The 24,757-nt window shown below is 43.4% G+C and overlaps 1 protein-coding gene across 1 annotated transcript in view; it reads left to right on the top strand.

Annotated features, from left to right (window-relative positions):
- The window catches only part of LOC134662530 (phospholipid-transporting ATPase VB), a 102,529-nt gene that overhangs the window by 75,758 nt on the left and 2,014 nt on the right, over positions 1 to 24,757 (top strand). Inside the window, exons 5-14 of the mRNA XM_063518790.1 lie at positions 2,150 to 2,294; positions 2,895 to 3,101; positions 3,915 to 4,137; positions 4,439 to 4,683; positions 5,246 to 5,449; positions 9,495 to 9,585; positions 11,015 to 11,166; positions 12,318 to 12,441; positions 20,747 to 21,009; positions 24,082 to 24,269. Coding sequence (XP_063374860.1) covers positions 2,150 to 2,294; positions 2,895 to 3,101; positions 3,915 to 4,137; positions 4,439 to 4,683; positions 5,246 to 5,449; positions 9,495 to 9,585; positions 11,015 to 11,166; positions 12,318 to 12,441; positions 20,747 to 21,009; positions 24,082 to 24,269 — 1,842 coding nt within the window. The remainder of the gene's footprint in view (positions 1 to 2,149; positions 2,295 to 2,894; positions 3,102 to 3,914; positions 4,138 to 4,438; positions 4,684 to 5,245; positions 5,450 to 9,494; positions 9,586 to 11,014; positions 11,167 to 12,317; positions 12,442 to 20,746; positions 21,010 to 24,081; positions 24,270 to 24,757) is intronic.

The following is a 24,757-nucleotide window of genomic DNA, read 5'->3' as shown; positions in this document are numbered from 1 at the left end:
CGGCCTTAGATTCACTACTGTTCTTAGTGTACTGTGTCAATGTATTGTTTTTGCAGTATCTAGTTACCATGGCATTATCAAAGTAAAGGCTTCGTTACACTGCACTGTGACGAAGTCTTAATGTCTGATTGCCTCCATTGCCTTAAATGTTAATTGCTTACAATGCTCATCATTAGGCCATATTCCACCTAAAACCTCAGCCCCAGCCTCAACCCGCAGAAATGGTGCCCCAAGATTTATATTACATACATTAGAAACCTGTATTTATCAACAAATAACTCTGCAGTAATGCAGGCACAAAAACTGAAATTGATTGTTAATATAACATTAGGTAACTATTAACTATTCGATAGCAAATGTGTACAATTATCCTCAATTAACATTCATATTTTAATTAAGTGATAAACAAACTTTGTTAATTATGATTCGGGGAAGTGAAGGTTAAAACGCATGCGGGAGAGAGGTTCGGATCCTCGCTCCGAGCTCCGGGTCCTTCCTGATACTAAGGTTTTGCAACGGGCGGGAGGGGCGAGGGGGTCGCGGGGCGACTTTTGTTGGCATAATTTTTGCGGTTATTATCTGACATTGGTGCTTATATTTGAATTGTATGTTTTAGGTTACTTATATTATTGTTTGACGGGTAATGTAAATTGTTTAAAACATAATAAACAGGCACTTGCAAGGTAAATATTTATATAAGACATATTTATTGCGTAACTTTTACTATATGATCAAACCAAAAAAAAATGCCGTTTCGTGCATTTTGGGCCCGGCCACATAACAGCGGTCGCACCGCTGACATGTGGCCGGGCCCTTTGGCTGATCAGGGTGCGTAGCCAAGGTGGCAAATGTGGCAATCGCTTGCGCTACGATAATGAAACGCTTTGTGTCTCTATCACTTTTCCATATTCGTGCGACAGTGACAGTCGGGTTATTCCCACTAGTTACCACCAAGTTGTTACCAGTGGTAACTACTGGGAATTTTTTCCCACCTTTTACCACTGGTAACTACTGGGAATTTTTATTCCCAGTAGTTACCACTAAAAATTTTGTTAGAGTTAAATACTAATAAAAACAGTATAAAATAGTATAGTATAAATATAGAGTGATTTTGAATTACCGAATAAAATCATTTAAAAATAATCTAAATGGATTATTAAATTTATCCTTGCATATATTATAGTTTTTGTACTAGTACCGGTTAAACTGTTTCAATATTTTTTCGTCACTTTTAAGGCAGTTTACTAAAACACTAATCGACTTAATAATGATTTATTAAATCACTCTATATTTATTTTTAATTTTTTTGTACTGTTTTTATTAGTATTTAACCCTAACAAAATTTTGGTGGTAACTACTGGGAATAAAAATTCCCACTAGTTACCACCAAACCGAGTTGGTGGTAACTACTGAGAATTATTTTTCCCAGTAGTTACCAGTGGTAAAAGGTGGGAAAAAAATTCCCAGTAGTTACCACTGGTAAGAACTTGGTGGTAACTAGTGGGAATAACCCTGACAGTCAAACAATGTGTTTTGCAGTTAAATAAATCGTTTCGTCATGTTTTATTTTGTGGCCAAAAAATCTATAGGTAAAAACACAAAAATGGCCTAGAGCACCATGTCCATAGCTATGTATATTTTTTCGGCCTCTTCCTTAGTCAAGCTAATTTTTTCGGCCTCTTCCTTAGCTTGACTAAGGAAGAGGCCGAAAAAATATACATATAATAATGTGTAGTTATATGTTTTAATTTTTAATTCGGTCCCGTTTATATTTTGTCGTGTATATATATGTGAAGTTAAACTGTTTAGACGACAACGGTTTCACTCACTTGAATTTTTAGTCGCTATTGGCGACATGTTTCGGGCCCTTCGGGGGTCCTTCCTCAGGCTCGAGTGCTCGCGGCGACTGCAACTCGTGCAAGTGAGTGAAACCGTTGTCGTCTAAACAGTTTAAAATATGTCTCACGAAAGTTTAATATCTATATGTGAAGTTATTTATGAAAGGGGACCTTAATTTCGACTGTGTTTAAGTACCTACATTGCTCTGCGTCGCATTAGTTGTAATGTCAACAATTATTTAGGTCCCTTTTCATTAGATGTATAATTGAAATTATTTAAGGCATTTGACAATTGATACGCATCGGTACAGGTACGCGCGGCTGACAGAGTCGCGGTCGACGACGCCGTCGCCGCCGCCGTCCACGACGTCGCCGCTGCGCTTCAAGCTGGCGCGCCTGCCCTTCGTGCGCGGCGACGACAGCGCGAGCGAGCCCAGCACTAGCGCCGACCAACAGGTTCACTAAATTTCAAGCCCTTTGTGACGTGTTCAATTAAATATGCGCTAGACTGGAGTGAGCAAGATTACTAATTATTTAAACGTAAACATTATTTCTTGAATAGTTGGGTTAAAATTACAACGCTCGCGGGTCAATCACGGCATTGTGATTTCGTAACGTAGGGCCGACAGGTACATAATTATAATTACAGGTACATAAAAAGCCGGTTTAGATCTTTCTGGAGGTCGCTTTAATTGTAGACATTATAGAACCTTTTGATATTTTAGGTTTTATTTAACTTACGATATTATGATACGGGTTTCAACACAAACTACTTATATATTTTCCTGGTCTGTTAGATTTTTCCCCTAAGTATTAATTTATTCTTATTAAGAAATAATTATAGATAATTCTTATATAACACAACTGAAAAACTGAAACTGTCAACGTCGTTGGGGTCAGAATTGCAGCAATGCTAGAGTTGAAGCATGAGTTATTCGATCTACTCAGACATCACAGATAATTTTCTACATTTTCGATATTTTATATTAATTACCCTGGAGAACTGCAGCAGCATCAATCGAGAAAAGTAATCGCACTCTACGTTTCGTGTGTCAGACGGTGCGTTTCGAGGCGGAGAGCCCCGACGAGCTGGCGCTGGCGGAGGCGGCGCTGGCGTACGGGTACGAGCTGCGGTCGCGCGCGCCGCACGAGGCGGAGGTCGGCGTGCGCGGCGAGCTGGCGCGCCTGCGCGTGCTGCGCGTGCAGCAGTTCGACGCCACGCGCAAGTGCATGAGCGTGGCGCTGCGCGACCCGCACGGCCAGGTGAGTGTGCACTGTGCAGTACCGACACCGGGCCTAATACTCCTCTTTGAGAGAGACTTGAGAGTTTCAACTTTCAATTTTGATGAAGCGAACTTGTATAGGTACTTACTGTACGTCCAACGTTAATGCGACATTAATAAAATGGTTAATACAGGGTGCCATCTGAGTCGTGATCAGTTACATGTTTTTCTATCTCCATAAACAACGAGCAATTTAATGCCCCTACTCTTACTAAAATCAGACAAGATATTTTTTTTTTTTTTTTTGTTTATTTTTTGTCATTTATTTTACTTTTACAAGTGCCAATGTGGTATTTAAACAGCTTTGTAAGATGTTTCAAATGAAAAATTATGTAAATTTTATTGCTAACTGGGACAAATGACAAAATTGATGTCAATGACAGTTCCGATTCAAAGAGACGATTCAATTTACTAGTTTAAATATCTTAATAAGCCGTTGTAATATCCTAAATCCACTTATAAAAGAAAAATAAATGACAAAAAAAAAGAAAAAATGAAAAAAAAAAAAACTAATTTTAGTAAGAGTACGGGCATTAAATTGCTCGTTGTTTATGGAGTTAGAAAAACATATTACTGATCACGACTCAGATGGCACCCTGTATAATATAAGAAAATTTGTTCCCAATCCTGATTTTCAACTATCTTTCAAGAAAAGGCTCAAAATTAATAACTACTTAAAGGATTTGGTACAGAAACTTATCTTGCTCATGTCGATTTATTTCTTACACTAAAAGTAGTGTGGTTAATTTTATAAAGTCCGAGTATACAAAGGGAATGAACCCAACCTGCACAGGTGGTGTTGTACGTGAAGGGCGCGGACAGCACGGTGCTGAGCGCGCTGACGCCGGCTCGGGCGGGCTCGGCCGAGGCGGCCGCGCTGGAGCGCACGCGCGCGCTGCTCACCGAGTACTCGCGCGCGGGGCTGCGCACGCTGGTCATGGCCAAGCGCGGCATGAACTCCGCGCAGTGGGAGGAGTGGCTCGCCTCGCACCAGCGCGCCTCCGAGATGGGGGAAGGTACGTTTGTCGCGTTCTAACGTTTTTCCAATGAAGGTTTAATAAAACCTATTTTTTTTTTTTTTTTGAACTGACCAAATAATGCTGAAGAATAAGTCTATCATCTTGACACTTAATCAGTTGATTAGAATTTGAGGATATGCTTTATGTAGCCTCCGCTTTCGACTTCGTCCAGTTGGTCTATGTAGAAATCGTTAAATATTATCGATGATTAAAGGAAGTGAATTTCAAAACATGCTTTCTTAGTGAAGCTAAACAACAAATTAAAGAATATATAATTCATATTTCCATACGTTGTCAGGTCGCGAGAAGCGCATTCGCGAATCGCTCGCTCGTCTCGAAAGCGCTTTAACGCTGGTCGGGGCCACGGGCGTGGAAGACCGTCTCCAGGAGGATGTGCCCCGCACCGTGCGGGCCTTGTTGGACGCCGGCATCATCGTGTGGGTGCTCACGGGGGACAAGCCGGAGACCGCCATCAACATCGCCTACTCGGCGGCGCTGTTCTCGCAGAGAGACAGGCTGCTCCATCTTATGTCGAGAGACAAGGTCAGTATAGGTCATAGGAAAACGTGTCCGGCAATGTGTGTGTGCTCTTGAGCTTGCATAACCCAGAGACGACCATTACGGGAACAGTATATATTGTCTCGGTTCGGCGTTGTGTTAATTTTTTAATTGGATGTTCCAGGTAAAAACCCCCTACTGTAATACCCTATTAATTACCTATGTTGGACAAATAAATAAATAATTTTGTATTTTTTGTATTTTTAAAAATCATCAACTTTGTAATATTTTTCCTGTGACACGTTTCGTATGCAAGAAATCGCAAGAAATAAGAACTTATCTTTTAAATTTAGGTGGTGTTAAGTGGCGCAGTCGGTAGGGGACGGGGAGTGACTACGGGTAGCTAGACCTGATAAGACAAAAAACTTGAAAACTAAACAGTATTTATGTTTTGCTCTATAGTTGACTGGTAGAGAATGCCTTAAGGCATTAAATCCGCTTTCGACACGGCTCGATTGGTGGCAGGGACACCCAGTTGCCGTCGCTGTGATGTCCGGTCCGGCCCTATCGACCGTAGCATCTTAGAATGTTGTTATTCGTTTGACAGGATCAAGCCGAGTCTACGATCAAGGCCTACTTGAGCGCCCCGCTCGGGCCGGGCGGGCGCGCGCTGGTGGTGGACGGGCGCACGCTCACGTACATCCTGGACCGGCGCTCGGGGCTGGTGGCGCCGTTCCTCACGCTCGCGCGCCGCTGCTCCGCCGTGCTGTGCTGCCGCGCCACGCCGCTGCAGAAGGCGTACATCGTCAAGGTACCGTCCTGCTGGTGGCCGGGCCACGCTCACGTACATCCTGGACCGGCGCTCGGGGCTGGTGGCGCCGTTCCTCACGCTCGCGCGCCGCTGCTCCGCCGTGCTGTGCTGCCGCGCCACGCCGCTGCAGAAGGCGTACATCGTCAAGGTACCGTCCTGCTGGTGGCCGGGCCACGCTCACGTACATCCTGGACCGGCGCTCGGGGCTGGTGGCGCCGTTCCTCACGCTCGCGCGCCGCTGCTCCGCCGTGCTGTGCTGCCGCGCCACGCCGCTGCAGAAGGCGTACATCGTCAAGGTACCGTCCTGCTGGTGGCCGGGCCACGCTCACGTACATCCTGGACCGGCGCTCGGGGCTGGTGGCGCCGTTCCTCACGCTCGCGCGCCGCTGCTCCGCCGTGCTGTGCTGCCGCGCCACGCCGCTGCAGAAGGCGTACATCGTCAAGGTACCGTCCTGCTGGTGGCCGGGCCACGCTCACGTACATCCTGGACCGGCGCTCGGGGCTGGTGGCGCCGTTCCTCACCTCGCGCGCCGCTGCTCCGCCGTGCTGTGCTGCCGCGCCACGCCGCTGCAGAAGGCGTACATCGTCAAGGTACCGTCCTGCTGGTGGCCGGGCCACGCTCACGTACATCCTGGACCGACGCTCGGGGCTGGTGGCGCCGTTCCTCACGCTCGCGCGCCGCTGCTCCGCCGTGCTGTGCTGCCGCGCCACGCCGCTGCAGAAGGCGTACATCGTCAAGGTACCGTCCTGCTGGTGGCCGGGCCACGCTCACGTACATCCTGGACCGGCGCTCGGGGCTGGTGGCGCCGTTCCTCACGCTCGCGCGCCGCTGCTCCGCCGTGCTGTGCTGCCGCGCCACGCCGCTGCAGAAGGCGTACATCGTCAAGGTACCGTCCTGCTGGTGGCCGGGCCACGCTCACGTACATCCTGGACCGGCGCTCGGGGCTGGTGGCGCCGTTCCTCACCTCGCGCGCCGCTGCTCCGCCGTGCTGTGCTGCCGCGCCACGCCGCTGCAGAAGGCGTACATCGTCAAGGTACCGTCCTGCTGGTGGCCGGGCCACGCTCACGTACATCCTGGACCGACGCTCGGGGCTGGTGGCGCCGTTCCTCACGCTCGCGCGCCGCTGCTCCGCCGTGCTGTGCTGCTGCGCCACGCCGCTGCAGAAGGCGTACATCGTCAAGGTACCGTCCTGCTGGTGGCCGGGCCACGCTCACGTACATCCTGGACCGGCGCTCGGGGCTGGTGGCGCCGTTCCTCACGCTCGCGCGCCGCTGCTCCGCCGTGCTGTGCTGCCGCGCCACGCCGCTGCAGAAGGCGTACATCGTCAAGGTACCGTCCTGCTGGTGGCCGGGCCACGCTCACGTACATCCTGGACCGGCGCTCGGGGCTGGTGGCGCCGTTCCTCACGCTCGCGCGCCGCTGCTCCGCCGTGCTGTGCTGCCGCGCCACGCCGCTGCAGAAGGCGTACATCGTCAAGGTACCGTCCTGCTGGTGGCCGGGCCACGCTCACGTACATCCTGGACCGGCGCTCGGGGCTGGTGGCGCCGTTCCTCACGCTCGCGCGCCGCTGCTCCGCCGTGCTGTGCTGCCGCGCCACGCCGCTGCAGAAGGCGTACATCGTCAAGGTACCGTCCTGCTGGTGGCCGGGCCACGCTCACGTACATCCTGGACCGGCGCTCGGGGCTGGTGGCGCCGTTCCTCACGCTCGCGCGCCGCTGCTCCGCCGTGCTGTGCTGCCGCGCCACGCCGCTGCAGAAGGCGTACATCGTCAAGGTACCGTCCTGCTGGTGGCCGGGCCACGCTCACGTACATCCTGGACCGGCGCTCGGGGCTGGTGGCGCCGTTCCTCACGCTCGCGCGCCGCTGCTCCGCCGTGCTGTGCTGCCGCGCCACGCCGCTGCAGAAGGCGTACATCGTCAAGGTACCGTCCTGCTGGTGGCCGGGCCACGCTCACGTACATCCTGGACCGGCGCTCGGGGCTGGTGGCGCCGTTCCTCACGCTCGCGCGCCGCTGCTCCGCCGTGCTGTGCTGCCGCGCCACGCCGCTGCAGAAGGCGTACATCGTCAAGGTACCGTCCAGCTGGTGGCCGGGCCACGCTCACGTACATCCTGGACCGGCGCTCGGGGCTGGTGGCGCCGTTCCTCACGCTCGCGCGCCGCTGCTCCGCCGTGCTGTGCTGCCGCGCCACGCCGCTGCAGAAGGCGTACATCGTCAAGGTACCGTCCTGCTGGTGGCCGGGCCACGCTCACGTACATCCTGGACCGGCGCTCGGGGCTGGTGGCGCCGTTCCTCACGCTCGCGCGCCGCTGCTCCGCCGTGCTGTGCTGCCGCGCCACGCCGCTGCAGAAGGCGTACATCGTCAAGGTACCGTCCTGCTGGTGGCCGGGCCACGCTCACGTACATCCTGGACCGGCGCTCGGGGCTGGTGGCGCCGTTCCTCACCTCGCGCGCCGCTGCTCCGCCGTGCTGTGCTGCCGCGCCACGCCGCTGCAGAAGGCGTACATCGTCAAGGTACCGTCCTGCTGGTGGCCGGGCCACGCTCACGTACATCCTGGACCGGCGCTCGGGGCTGGTGGCGCCGTTCCTCACGCTCGCGCGCCGCTGCTCCGCCGTGCTGTGCTGCCGCGCCACGCCGCTGCAGAAGGCGTACATCGTCAAGGTACCGTCCTGCTGGTGGCCGGGCCACGCTCACGTACATCCTGGACCGGCGCTCGGGGCTGGTGGCGCCGTTCCTCACGCTCGCGCGCCGCTGCTCCGCCGTGCTGTGCTGCCGCGCCACGCCGCTGCAGAAGGCGTACATCGTCAAGGTACCGTCCTGCTGGTGGCCGGGCCACGCTCACGTACATCCTGGACCGGCGCTCGGGGCTGGTGGCGCCGTTCCTCACGCTCGCGCGCCGCTACTCCGCCGTGCTGTGCTGCCGCGCCACGCCGCTGCAGAAGGCGTACATCGTCAAGGTACCGTCCTGCTGGTGGCCGGGCCACGCTCACGTACATCCTGGACCGGCGCTCGGGGCTGGTGGCGCCGTTCCTCACCTCGCGCGCCGCTGCTCCGCCGTGCTGTGCTGCCGCGCCACGCCGCTGCAGAAGGCGTACATCGTCAAGGTACCGTCCTGCTGGTGGCCGGGCCACGCTCACGTACATCCTGGACCGGCGCTCGGGGCTGGTGGCGCCGTTCCTCACGCTCGCGCGCCGCTGCTCCGCCGTGCTGTGCTGCCGCGCCACGCCGCTGCAGAAGGCGTACATCGTCAAGGTACCGTCCTGCTGGTGGCCGGGCCACGCTCACGTACATCCTGGACCGGCGCTCGGGGCTGGTGGCGCCGTTCCTCACCTCGCGCGCCGCTGCTCCGCCGTGCTGTGCTGCCGCGCCACGCCGCTGCAGAAGGCGTACATCGTCAAGGTACCGTCCTGCTGGTGGCCGGGCCACGCTCACGTACATCCTGGACCGGCGCTCGGGGCTGGTGGCGCCGTTCCTCACGCTCGCGCGCCGCTGCTCCGCCGTGCTGTGCTGCCGCGCCACGCCGCTGCAGAAGGCGTACATCGTCAAGGTACCGTCCTGCTGGTGGCCGGGCCACGCTCACGTACATCCTGGACCGGCGCTCGGGGCTGGTGGCGCCGTTCCTCACCTCGCGCGCCGCTGCTCCGCCGTGCTGTGCTGCCGCGCCACGCCGCTGCAGAAGGCGTACATCGTCAAGGTACCGTCCTGCTGGTGGCCGGGCCACGCTCACGTACATCCTGGACCGGCGCTCGGGGCTGGTGGCGCCGTTCCTCACGCTCGCGCGCCGCTGCTCCGCCGTGCTGTGCTGCCGCGCCACGCCGCTGCAGAAGGCGTACATCGTTAAGGTACCGTCCTGCTGGTGGCCGGGCCACGCTGACGCACACACATTACGTTTTATGATAAAGGAAACGTGAAATGTTTGAGCTTGCCGATCTTATATTTTGGCTGTCATGATCTATAGTTAATTTGTACTATGTAGGTACTTTCAACGTATATGTTTTAGTATTCCTTTGTGTCTGCGTTGTAGTAATCTGCTGTTACTTCGCAGGCGGTGAAGGAAGAGCTGGGAGTGACGACGCTCGCGATCGGGGATGGAGCCAACGACGTATCCATGATACAGACCGCGGACGTCGGCGTTGGTATGTTTAACGCTTTTTAAACGATTTCCAAACGGAATCTTGTTATGTATCGAAACTAGCCTTAAAATAGTAGAAGTACGCAGTCCCGTTTCGTTTAATAGTATTATGATGTTATTAAACTTGGCGGAACTGTCTCTGTAGCAGTTTGGAATACAATTCAAATTATAATGATATATTATTATAGAGTTAAAATTAGTTTAGACATCGGACACTGAACTATAAACTGCACGAACTACATATCACCATTCATTCCTTCGACATTTTGTTTGATACTTGTTGAGTTGAGAGTTAATAAAGGTTTCCATACGCACGAATCGGCGCAGTTATGCCAGGATCGCACGTACCGAGTAGAGTGGCGAGACAGTAAAACGAAGTATGAAATTGTTACTCGGCCGAGTAAACATTCCATACTTCGTTTTACTGTCTCGCCACTCTACTCGGTACGTGTAACCGAGCCCTTATGCTTTGATCACACGTACCGAGTAAACGGGCGAGACAGTGAAACGAAGTATGGAATTTTTACTCGGCCGAGTAACAATTTCATACTTCGTTTTACTGTCTCGCCCGTTTACTCGGTACGTGTGATCAAAGCATTACACCCCGATAAGAAGACAATTAAAAACCAAACAGGAAATACTTAGCTTTGAACGCCATGCCTATCTTGCGCGGCGCGTCATCGTAAACCTTGTCGGAATGCACGAAGGTACTCGGCTGTAGCCGCGCGTGTCAGTTGGCGTCTTTGGCGTTCAAAGGGTTAATAGGGTACATATTTGATTGATTATTCAAATCAGTTTCTTTTTTCAAACTGTCAAAACGATTAAGTCACTATGGAATTTATATGAAACACAATAAATAATTGTTGTCTACGTTTTTCTAAAGCTTTATTTCGTTCGTTCTGAAATAATTTATTTTAAATACAGCTAACATCTCGGGTTGCCAACCGTTCTATTTAATATAGTATTGTACTATAATTAGGTCTTGCGTACTATATACTTTTAGGATACTTAATATGTAAAACCTTTTCTGTTGTCATCTTGTACAACGTATTCTGGCAAATAAAGAAATTCTATTCTATTCTATTCTAAACAATATAGCACGCAAAAATACTATTTCGATGGTTCGTTACGCTGTGCTTTTTTTTCATAAATATGAAATAACAACATAACTCAAAGTTCTTAAACTGAACAAGCGCGAGTGTTGCATGCTTCTGAATGTGAACCTACATTTTTAATTTTTAACAAGCAGAAACGTCTGCGTTCGATGCTATTATGCTTAGAATAAATTTAAAAGTGGAAAAATTACTGTCTTGGATGAGACTTGAACTCACGGCCTCTGGTGGAGGTCAAGTCTCACCCAAGACAGTAATTTTTCCACTTTTCAATTTAAATGTGAACCTACATGTCAAGTAACATCCCCATTTTTCTCCCAGGGCTGTCCGGGCAAGAGGGCAGGCAAGCGGTGATGGCGTCCGACTTCGCGCTGTCGCGGTTCAAGTTCGTGGAGCGGCTGCTGCTGGTGCACGGCCACTGGTGCTACGACCGCCTCGCCAGGATGATACTCTACTTCTTCCTCAAGAACGCTGTGAGTATCGAACATCTCGTCCGACTTCGCGCTGTCGCGGTTCAAGTTCGTGGAGCGGCTGCTGCTGGTGCACGGCCACTGGTGCTACGACCGCCTCGCCAGGATGATACTCTACTTCTTCCTCAAGAACGCTGTGAGTATCGAACATCTCGTCAGACTTCGCGCTGTCGCGGTTCAAGTTCGTGGAGCGGCTGCTGCTGGTGCACGGCCACTGGTGCTACGACCGCCTCGCCAGGATGATACTTTACTTCTTCCTCAAGAACGCTGTGAGTATCGAACATCTCGTCCGACTTCGCGCTGTCGCGGTTCAAGTTCGTGGAGCGGCTGCTGCTGGTGCACGGCCACTGGTGCTACGACTGCCTCGCCAGGATGATACTCTACTTCTTCCTCAAGAACGCTGTGAGTATCGAACATCTCGTCCGACTTCGCGCTGTCGCGGTTCAAGTTCGTGGAGCGGCTGCTGCTGGTGCACGGCCACTGGTGCTACGACTGCCTCGCCAGGATGATACTCTACTTCTTCCTCAAGAACGCTGTGAGTATCGAACATCTCGTCCGACTTCGCGCTGTCGCGGTTCAAGTTCGTGGAGCGGCTGCTGCTGGTGCACGGCCACTGGTGCTACGACCGCCTCGCCAGGATGATACTCTACTTCTTCCTCAAGAACGCTGTGAGTATCGAACATCTCAGAAATAACTTATGTATTTTACTTTAAACTCTTCTTAGTTTACATTTAAAACCTAAGTGGAACGGTAAGGTAAACGTACTAGTGCTCGACATGCTAATGCCCAATAGATAACACCCTGCTGTCACCTCTATTGACAATGACTTAAGTTTCAAGAAGACATGTACTGGTACCGCGTCGAGCACCACCAGTACGTTTACCTTACTATTAAAAAAATCGCCCTATGATAAAACAGGACTATGTGGCAATTAGCTCTTAGGTGATCGATAATGTGACCGACAATCGAAATGATACAATGTAAAACTCAATAAGTTGAGGGATTTTTTAATTAAAACAAAAACTACACGGGAGTTCTAATTTAAAACAACCAACTTGCTTAATTTATTTAATTTGGTCGTACAGCCCACGCGACAGTCAATATAAGTTTTGAGATCATGGAGTGGTTTATAATGTAGCTTCGTCGTGTTACAGACGTTCGTGTTCCTCGTGTTCTGGTACCAGCTGTACTGCGGGTTCTCGTCGGCGGTGATGGTGGACCAGCTGCACATGATGACCTACAACCTCGTGTTCACCGCCTTCCCGCCGCTCGTCATCGGTGAGTTCCCACCTCACCTCACCTCACACATGTTGTACAGTCTTCATTTATACTTGTCACTGTCACTACAAGTATAAATGAAGACTTCTAGGATATCAGCAGGAATATACATAAAGATGAACAGCATCCAGGACATTAACCATTTATTCATTGACGTATCATTCGAACTGACGTATAGTCATAATCCTTATTCCAAGTAGTTCTGCGGCCGGAGGTTGCATACACTACAATACTCTTTGGTGTTTAGGTACCTACTTCTTAGTAGACAAATCCCTTACTATAGGTACTGAAGAAGATTTTTTAATATATTTTCTCTTTGTTTTTCATCAATCATCTGGGATTTGAACTTCAGGCCTCTGGTCTCTGTATTTAGACTTCACTAATGTTATAGCAAGGGTAAGGAAGGTTCCCAAGCGCTAGGCTTCAACAAGTGCACACTTGCCCGGTCGTTTTTTAAAAAACGCCAAATAAAATCATAAATCATTTATTTTTCGTGATAAACTAGTTAAAACATACAAAAGTAACATGATTTTTGTAAACGTTCACAATCATTCATAACGAATAATTTCCTTTTAAATGATTAAAGTACTCGAATTTAAACTGTTGTGAGACATACTAACATTGAATAATTTTACGGTTTAGACTCACTTGTTTTAAGTCACTCGCGCAACATGTTTCGGAGAGTACGCGACATGTTGAGTACCTACACGATACACGGCCGTCGTGAACGCTGCTCGCACTGTTAGTGCTTGAGAAAGGAGACCTAGGTTCTCCGAAACATGTCCCGCGAGTGACTTAAAACAACTGAGTCTAAACCGTATAATTATTCAATGATTAAAGTACTATTACGAAAAAGTTGGTTGGTTTGTGTAAGATTGACCTATAATATATTGAACTATAAATATTTAAATTGCGTAGATTGATAAGAGTATAGGCTACATGACTAATTTTCATTTATGGTATCAATCGATCGGGTTTGTTTTTAGTATCAAATTGTAAAAATAACAACACCTTGAAGATATTTATCCATTAATTTTCTTGTCTTCTTCCAATTCACAATAATCTCTTCTCTTGACAACCGCCTGCTAGCACGACTCAACAACCAAAGAGAGCTGTCCGCCAAGTGTCTTTCTTTTTATACCCAACCAATAACAGTCTTCAATTTCAAACTACCCTTAACTTTAAAAACTTATTAAGTAGGTATGCTAGGTCTTATTTCAAACTACCCGTAACTTTAAAAACGAATTAAATAGGTATGCTAAATACCAAAAACCCTACACTCGTCCATCCTGACTCCGTGTATGTCCTCATACACGTGCCAGGTGGAAACCCTACACTTGGCCGACAGACTACGTATACTACTTAACAGTGGATACACTAATCGCATAGGATACTAAACAGTTTCAATCAGGCATCAGCAAGTCAAAATCTCAAAAACATCATCTAAATAACCTTTCGTATGCCTGCCACACAATTTGGACTAGAATTTACAGTTTCAAGGTTATTAATTCAGTGGTAAATTTTGACTAAAGCATACGAAGGGTTAAAATTGTTACTCTTCTGCCGGAGACATCCTGCTGGAGACGGCTCGCACCGGACTCTGGCGGCGCGAGGCGGGCTCCTGCTGGAGACGGCTCGCATCGGACTCAGGCGGCGCGAGGCGGGGGACGCCGGTAGAGGTGCGGCGCTCAACTTGCTAAAAATATCCAACATTGGGTTAATAATCACAACAGTGTACACCTTGACTAGTAATTCAGGGTAACAGATCATTAATTGCCATTTATTATTCGATTTTAATGAGTAATGATCATCTCTATCTGCAGGTAGATAGTACACGAACCAATTCAATTCTCGTGACTGAAACAACAGAGTACACGAACCAATTCAATTCTCGTGACTGAAGCACTATCAATCTTCCTGCCATATATAATATGAACCAGTTCAAATCTTTTCTAAAATGGTAGTACTTAGCTGTGTCAGCACACGAATCAAATCAAATTCTCGTGGCTTCAACATCATTTTCCATTATCATGTCAAGAAATCTTCAATTATAAACCTCACTCTTGAGACAGGAATATTTCCCGAGAACCTTTCAGTAACTTTAACCCTGACTATAATTTATAAAATATTACTATGATGAATAACAGCGATAATTAAGTAATTATTGTGTACAACTTGACCTATTATGTTCCCATTATCAATGTATTAATCATCTGGTACTAAAAACCTATACCTAATAGCTCCCCTCCCAATGTTTTCAGAGAAGGTCGTATATTCTAGCTTGTTAGGATTTATCCAAGCTGACAAAGTACTTAGTCCATCAATCGCAAGACGCGTTGGGATTTTCAGACTATTAGATTTTTTTATAATATGCATATTGTTTTATGAAAGACTTGAACAGTATATTAATTCACTAAACGTCTTTACAGCATACCAAATCCCGCAGTTCGGGAATAAACATAGCACCTAAATAGGCGTGTTTCCGCAGAAAAAGGACCAGTAATATTTTCTCTACATGTTGAATTAAATAAATTATACGTTTCAAATGTTACATGGCAGACATAAACGATAGAACTGCAAAAACCTGATGTTTTACCTATCCGTACCTTCCGACTTGTTCTAGAATACAATCAAAAATGTATACCATGGAATCGCATATATTTCGTAACTGAAATATGGTATCATTTAACTACTGGGGTGATTACGACGACGTTGTAATTATGTTTAGGTTGTAAGAAAACTGCCCACGCAACATGTATCACCAATATCCACTCAAAGATTTCTTCAAGGAAATACTTGCGTTAATTGAGATCTACATACTGGAGCTTCGCCTTTTTGTAAACATAAAATATTAAGAATAAATCTTTTAATTACGATTTGCGCACTAGTATAAATATAATTATCAAATTTCAAGTTCGGCAATAAGTAAAAGTATAAAAGTGAATTTTTTACCGCAATACGTGTCTTTAATAACCTCCCAGTTGAAATTAATATCTCTTATTATTAAATTATCTCTTTTAAAAACTGACTCAATGGTAATCTACTATTATTTGACGAGTTTTTTATAGTTCATGCATTATTTAATATATCAGCTTATCTAGTAATGAGATAATGTTTATTATTGTACATCTATTTTTATCAAGTCTTAATTTAAACATAATATTTAAACATAATAATATAACCAATAAGAGGCCATCAATCCTCCTCGATCTCGGTTTAATTGTGGTGAGTTCTACAGGTTCAACCATGCACTCTTCATTATCGCTTATATTAAAATCATCATATTAAAATCATTTCAATGTAATGCTGCAACATTAACTGCAGTAACCTATGAATTAAAAATATGATTCAATAATTCAATGATTCAATAATTCAATAATTCAACGATTCTACAATTCAATAATTCAACGATTCTACAATTCAATAATTCAACGATTCTACAATTCAATAATTCAACGATTCTACAATTCAATAATTCAACGATTCTACAATTCAATAATTCAACGATTCTACAATTCAATAATTCAACGATTCTACAATTCAATAATTCAACGATTCTACAATTCAATAATTCAACGATTCTACAATTCAATAATTCAACGATTCTACAATTCAATAATTCAACGATTCTACAATTCAATAATTCAACGATTCTACAATTCAATAATTCAACGATTCTACAATTCAATAATTCAACGATTCTACAATTCAATAATTCAACGATTCTACAATTCAATAATTCAACGATTCTACAATTCAATAATTCAACGATTCTACAATTCAATAATTCAACGATTCTACAATTCAATAATTCAACGATTCTACAATTCAATAATTCAACGATTCTACAATTCAATAATTCAACGATTCTACAATTCAATAATTCAACGATTCTACAATTCAATAATTCAACGATTCTACAATTCCATCAACCAACGATTCTACTATTCAATCAACCAACGATTCTACTATTCAATCAACCAACGATTCTACAATTCAATCAACCAACGATTCTACAATTCAATCAACCAACAATCCTACAATTCAATCAACCAACGATCCTACAATTCAATCAACCAACGATTCTACAATTCAATCAACCAACGATTCTACAATTCAATCAACTAACGATTCTACAATTCAATCAACCAACGATTCTACAATTCAATCAACCAATGACTCTACAATTCAATCAACCAATGACTATAATTCAATCAACCAATTACTATTCAATCAACCAATGACTATAATTCAAGCCCAATAACTATAATTCAAGCCCAATGACTATAATTCAAGCCCAATGACTATAATTCAAGCCCAATGACTATAAATTATGACTATAATTCAATCAACCAATGACTCGATCATTCAATAAACCAAACGACTCGATCATTCAATAAACTAAACGACTCGATCATTCAATAAACCAAACGACTCGATCATTCAATAAACCAAACGACTCTATAATTCAATAAACCAAACGACTCTATAATTCAATAAACCAAACGACTCTATAATTCAATAAACCAAACGACTATAATTCAATAAACCAAACGACTCTATAATTCAATAAACCAAACGACTCTAATTCAATAAACCAAATGACTATAATTCAATAAACCAAATGACTCTATAATTCAATAAACCAAATGACTCTATAATTCAATAAACCAAATGACTATAATTCAATAAACCAAATGACTCTATAATTCAATAAAGCAAATGACTCTATAATTCAATAAAGCAAATGACTCTATAATTCAATAAAGCAAATGACTCTATAATTCAATAAAGCAAATGACTCTATAATTCAATAAAGCAAATGACTCTATAATTCAATAAAGCAAATGACTCTATAATTCAATAAAGCAAATGACTCTATAATTCAATAAACCAAATGACTCTATAATTCAATAAACCAAATGACTCTATAATTCAATAAACCAAATGACTCTATAATTCAATAAACCAAATGACTCTATAATTCAATAAACCAAATGACTCTATAATTCAATAAACCAAATGACTCTATAATTCAATAAACCAAATGACTCTATAATTCAATAAACCAAATGACTCTATAATTCAATAAACCAAATGACTCTATAATTCAATAAACCAAATGACTCTATAATTCAATAAACCAAATGACTCTATAATTCAATAAACCAAATGACTCTATAATTCAATAAACCAAATGACTCTATAATTCAATAAACCAAATGACTCTATAATTCAATAAACCAAATGACTCTATAATTCAATAAACCAAATGACTCTATAATTCAATAAACCAAATGACTCTATAATTCAATAAACCAAATGACTCTATAATTCAATAAAGCAAATGACTCTATAATTCAATAAAGCAAATGACTCTATAATTCAATAAAGCAAATGACTCTATAATTCAATAAAGCAAATGACTCTATAATTCAATAAAGCAAATGACTCTATAATTCAATAAAGCAAATGACTCTATAATTCAATAAAGCAAATGACTCTATAATTCAATAAAGCAAATGACTCTATAATTCAATAAAGCAAATGACTCTATAATTCAATAAAGCAAATGACTCTATAATTCAATAAAGCAAATGACTCTATAATTCAATAAAGCAAATGACTCTATAATTCAATAAACCAAATGACTCTATAATTCAATAAACCAAATGACTCTATAATTCAATAAACCAAATGACTCTATAATTCAATAAACCAAATGACTCTATAATTCAATAAACCAAATGACTCTATAATTCAATAAACCAAATGACTCTATAATTCAATAAACCAAATGACTCTATAATTCAATAAACCAAATGACTCTATAATTCAATAAACCAAATGACTCTATAATTCAATAAACCAAATGACTCTATAATTCAATAAACCAAATGACTATAATTCAATAAACCAAATGACTATCAATACTAGATACTAGATACTCTATACTCGATACTCGATACTCGATACTCGATACTCGATACTCGATACTCGATACTCGATACTCGATACTCGATACTCGATACTCGATACTCGACCAATAAATAAACAAAGCAACAAATCAATCAATTCACAGAAAATGTGCCGTTAATGAGCTAACTATTGTCCAATTTTGTTTATAATCAGATGGCATTATAAATGTGGAGCTTCCTCGCAGTTCAAATAGAAATCACAAAAGTGGGTCAAAGGCCTGACCGGCTGAGAACCACTCATAGATCGTATCTATTATTTCGTAAGATAAGATATATACGCGTTATTATATCGCATTGACATATTTAGGCAAAAATTTCTCATAATTGGTACACAAGTAATAGTTTCTATCGGTTCATCAAATTTATTTTTCTCAACTTATCCTCTGGCAATATATTCATCTTATACTTATGTTATATGTGCTAGATGTCGATGAACGAGATGAAGTCAAGCAATTCACGGTATCTAACACACATTACCATATCAAATCATTCATAATATAATAGTAAAAGTAGGTGTACATGACCTGATGTCCAGTGGCGCGTGCCTCTCGCTAAGGCTGTCGAAGCGGGGTTACTCCTGACTTTCACAACAGGACTCTGCTTCGGTCTGGATTCCTTTTTCACTGCCGCTGTTATTCCAGCTACATTCCCTTTCGCGAAGACCGAGGCTTCTGGTGTTCGCAAGCGCCGTTGATCATCATGAGTCATCGTCAGCCATATTCTCCAACAACTCGGCATGAAACGTAAAAGTATCCGGTGTTACATATGTATACTATATCATAATACCTTATAAACTATAAAGGAATTATATGACAAAATAATGTTTAATGGTAGTTCAAATTATAAACATTCATTTATCTCAAAAACTATGCGTCGTAGCAAAAAAAATGACTGAAAATTCAATGCTCCGTTTGCATAGTAAGCCATCTACTTATATTCCACAAATTTTAACATTAAGGATCAAAATCAAAACTCAAAATCTTCAATTAAATTGCGAGACCTGGTTATAAATCATAAATATCAATTTATCTCTGAAACTATGCGCCGTAGTGAAGAAATAATGAAAATTAAGGCACCCTTGAATACTCCAACCAACACATATCAAGACCCACGTGTTGACATATTCTGCCTAATTCCCACATGTGTGTGGGTAAGTAAGTAGCAAAGAAGTTAATAACTACAGTCACGTATCTATTTATTAAGAAGAACACGTGTACTTGATTTTGTTAACTGAACATTATTATAGCTGTCGGTGGCATGGTGGTTAAATACTTTGAATTCTCGACCAACTGACGCATATATTCTTATGATTACACATTGATATTATGTCCATTTAATTACATTTATGGGTCAAACTAACCTAAGTTTAACTGATATGCAATTAGATAGCCTATAATCATAATCATCATAATATTATTAATAAATGATGCAGGTACTCATTTAAATTAAATAAAAATGTTACCAGTACCATCTTTCTTACGTAATCCATTAGAATTTCGTATAGTTAATTAATTATCTCCAAGCTCAGAATAAGGGTCATGTTATCAGTTATCTCACTAAATCAATAAGTAATAGCAGTAGGCGTGTACTTACGTTCTGCACACTTCTGAAGTGTAAAAATAACAACACCTTGAAGATATTTATCCATTAATTTTCTTGTCTTCTTCCAATTCACAATAATCTCTTCTCTTGACAACCGCCTGCTAGCACGACTCAACAACCAAAGAGAGCTGTCCGCCAAGTGTCTTTCTTTTTATACCCAACCAATAACAGTCTTCAATTTCAAACTACCCTTAACTTTAAAAACTTATTAAGTAGGTATGCTAGGTCTTATTTCAAACTACCCGTAACTTTAAAAACGAATTAAATAGGTATGCTAAATACCAAAAACCCTACACTATGTCTATATGGGACCCATTGCATTAAAGTAACACAAAATGCAAAAGTCAGAAATTGTAGTCAAAGGCCGACAGTCGCACTTCACTCGCGAAACGCCCTATACAAAACGGCAAGGGAACGTGACGTCAAGGTCACCTTGTCGTATGGACAAAACAAGAAAATTGGGTTTTTGTCGGTGAAATATTGCGTTTATGTATATAGTTGCTATACAATCTTTTTTTGGATGAAATGTAAGGAATCGAATGGTACCCTTACTTTTATCGTTTTTGGAAGTTAAAAAAAACTTAAATTTTGAAACTTTCATGTAATTTTTCAATATTTTATTTTAATATCCACATTATTGTGATAAATTGCTCGTTTGCTATCTATTTTACTAGATTTTGTTATAAAATTCAACATGTGTCATCATCCCTATCGTCGGTACGTAGGTGCGTACGACCGCGTGGCGCCGGCCGCGCTGCTGTCGGATCGGCCGGGGCTGTACAGCGCGGCGCGGCGCGGGCTGGCCTACCAGGCGCACTCCTACTGGCTCGTGCTGGCCGAGTCGCTCTACATCAGCGTGGTCATCTTCTTCACCGCCGTCGGCGCCTACTGGGACTCCGGCGTGGACCTGTGGGCCTTCGGCATGTGCAACATGACCGGCTGCCTGGTCATCATGCTGGCGTACGTCGCCATCGAGACTAGGAGCTGGGTGAGTACACGTTTAACGGTACTTTAAACTTTTAGAATTCGGCTAAAATGTTCACAATCATTTAATCTTTAACTTCACGATCGGTCTCGGTGGAACGTGCTGGACAGTTGACCGCCACTAGCACATCTGAAAGTATAAAGTGGGAAAGGTTTGACGATATCATTAACCCATTCATGGCCACGAACCGCCGAGCGTACACAATACGCCAGGCCACCATACAAATCGTTTTTAGCTAAAACGCATGACTCAGCTTATGGGTCTCGAGCCTGGCGCGAACGGTAAATAAATCGCCGCTTATGAAGCCGGCCAGTTGGACAGCATTATGCAACATTTTTACTAACCACCGATTTTCTGTGCCTATCAAAAAAGAAACTAATTATTGCAGTTTGTAGGAGTGAATATTTTTACTTTCTACAAGCGTTTAATGTCTGACCAAGCTAAGTTGGTAGCAAATTTTATAGCCCAGCCTGTGCAAGTGTTCAGGGTTCCAGAATTCGTAGCCAGGTCATTCGGATGAAGCAGGTTCGGGGTCCAGTTCATAGCACAGTCGGTCAGGTTAGGCGGGTTCAAATTCCGGTAATCCATAGCCATGGTCACAAAATACGAAATCACTAAACAGCACAGGAGGAGTATAAAGTCGCCAACGAATAAATCGTGACTAAATAATATTTCCCATGTTACTCCAAAATACATCTCTAATAGGGGGAATGGGATGAATCACATCTTGAACTCTTGTGACAAATACCACATGAAAGATAATACCGCCGCCGCCGTTCGGATGCATTCCTTGTTTATTGTCCAAGTGTGTCCGATAAGCTTACACCTGGTCGGTCATTATCTTTGTTTTGGTAAACGCCATTATATTAGTAACAATAGAGAACTTAAAATGTATTATAGTACTTACTTACTTTCTAATCTGCCGTAGAAACCACGATGTTTGAAAAAACTTGTAAATATTTGTCACAAACTATTTGTTATACAATACATATTAGTTAGTGGTGACTGTTTCAACCGCCTTGTTCTATATTGAAACGAAAAAAAATTAACTTTAACATCATTGTTAGTAGGTAATTGCCTAAGATACAATACAACGATCACCAAATATTATGACATAAAAGTACAGTGGGAAAAAATCCTCGTTGCCTTACCCCTCATACAAAACAAAATATTATTATACTACGGCTTGGTTCCTACAAATTGTTGCTTACCATCATCCAAACAGTAATCAGTTGTAAAATGGTACAATATCAAACAGCTTCAACATGAAATAAGCTTTAAAACCAGCCAATAAAGTTTATTTTAACCTGCTACGGAAACATTAGCAGTTTTTACAAGTAGCGCCAGGCCACGGTGACCCATACCTTGAGCCCTGTCAATAACTTCTGAAATATATATATTTTTTGTATTTTTTCAATATAGATTTTTCTGTTTGCTTGCATCGCATTATGTATCTAGAATTTCAGTATATTTACTATATTGCACTGATAGTAAACCAAACTTGAATATTCGAGACCCTGTTTTCATAAAAAAAAACGTGTTTATAATTTTTATCCTAAATGCCTTATAGAAATGATTGTTAGCTTATATGTTACTTACGTTATTACATCAAATTACGTTTCGTTTAAGTTTAAATCAGAATTTATTCAGGACTCACATGTGAGTCACTGGCCCTGCGGAACTGTTTGAGCATGACCCATACGCTGAGTCGCTGGCCCTGAATGGGTTAAATAAAAATACTACATATTTGTTTGCATTATTTAGCATTACGTTTGTCACTCAATTGTAAAATAATTACAAAGAAATAAAGTATCCACATGTGTAAGGCCCCTTTGAAGACAAGGTGCTGTGCAATTTTTGTTAGATGTTATTTATACACATTGTTGATTGTTACTCAGCATTGACTAAATTAACACATATTTACATGCAGCTTTTTTATCATAAACTTGTAAGTGGGTAGCAAAGTGTGGTCTTGATGTGTTATTTATTAAGATGTGTTGTATGTGTAAATTTCCGGTCTCAGAATGTTGGTTTCTTTTTTAAGGTTTTGGGATACTTCCACGTTGTTTACTAAGTAATCTCGTATCGAGCATAATAACCAAATTTCTGAAACTGGAAACCGTGACCATGTATTAGCACAGTTTTTGTGTTGTTTAATTTTCACTGTGTGGCGATTGTGGCCGACACCATGCCTAATAGTTTTAATTAAGCACAAAACTTTCAAGCAGTAACCCCTGATTATACGTACATTTACCCCACTTGACTACGGTTCTTGTCCACAAGTTAGCGGCTTTAAACAAGATTTTAAATCATAGTTAAAGAAATACATGTTTTACGCGGAGACAGCTGAATTAGAATGAACGCGATCTATTCCTTAGCATAATTAGGCTACGAAATGGGATATTCAAATTGTCATTTTAAATGAGGCTATTTATTTTCGGTTACCATTATTCAAAATAAATGAGCATTAAGATTCATCTAAGCAGTCTGTAAATAAAAGTAACTTCGCAACATTTCAGTCACCTTTTACGTGTAAACCCCTTGGGTCTCATTGGTCTAAATTAATTTGCTATCCTTTAAACAACCTTAAGGTTTTAAATCTAAAATTGAATTATCATTTTCGATGCGATATAGCGTCCGTGCGAGTCAAGGAGTTATACTGCATTTCAGCCTTTATTATTAAGGGCTGATTTACGAGTAGATAGCGCGCGAACTCGCATGCAATTTTAGTTACATTGCGGACTGTTGTTTACGTTCAATTTAACCGACCGATCGAAACCCGCAATGTAAGTGTAAGGCCTGAGTGGACGCTCGGAGCGGAGCGTTCGGCGGGGCGTGCAGCGTGGCGTCGGGCTTACAAGTGATTTGAGCAGCGTGCACTAAGGCCGCTCCTATACGTTTGCATTTGTTTAACATGCACGCCGCACGCCCCGCCCCGCTGCACGCCCAACATGAGCGTCCACTCAGGCCTTCACTAATGAAACTCGCATGCGAGTTCTCGCATCGTCTAAATGAGCCCTTAGTTGTAATTTTACGAATGTTAGATATGTTAAATGTGTATTTGTGTACGAATAGACGGTGATCCACGCGATCGCGCTGCTGGGCTCGCTGGGCGCGTTCTTCGTGGGCACGCTCATCTACCACTCCATCCCGTTCTCCATCCTGGGGATGCCGATGGCGTACCACGTGATCCACCACGCCATCGCCGACCCCACCTACTGGCTGGTGGTGGTGGTGGCCGCCGTCGCTTCGCTCGCGCCGAGGTCAGTACTCACATATATATAAACATCACATATGTATAAACGTACATGTCAAACACCTAAAACGAATGAAACCTAAACACACACCGCAATTAATTAAAGGAAATAAATAAAATAACATTAAATAATATCAACAATTACAATTCAATCACAAATGAAGGTTTGTTAATATAGGACATTAGCTTATCGCTTATGTTTATATTATAGGGAAGTTATGATATAATATAATAGTAGATAAACATATACTTTTACACCGACTACCCTCAATGAGTTTGTTGTATTCGCCATTCGGCCGTTTTCCTCTGGTCCACCAGTTTATTGAATAAAAAAAAACATACAACCGAATTGATAACCTCCTTCTTTGAGATTTGGAAGTCGGTTAAAAATGGACTTGGGCGAAATCAAAAACCATTTCGGTAAATATGCTACAGGTAAAACGACCCCTTTCCATAACGTGGTATAACATAACAGTTTTTCTAATAACAAATTTT

The sequence above is a fragment of the Cydia amplana genome, chromosome 3 (genome assembly GCF_948474715.1).
Source record: "Cydia amplana chromosome 3, ilCydAmpl1.1, whole genome shotgun sequence".
NCBI classification, from domain to species: Eukaryota; Metazoa; Arthropoda; class Insecta; order Lepidoptera; family Tortricidae; genus Cydia; species Cydia amplana.
This window is presented reverse-complemented; position numbering and strand designations above follow the sequence as displayed.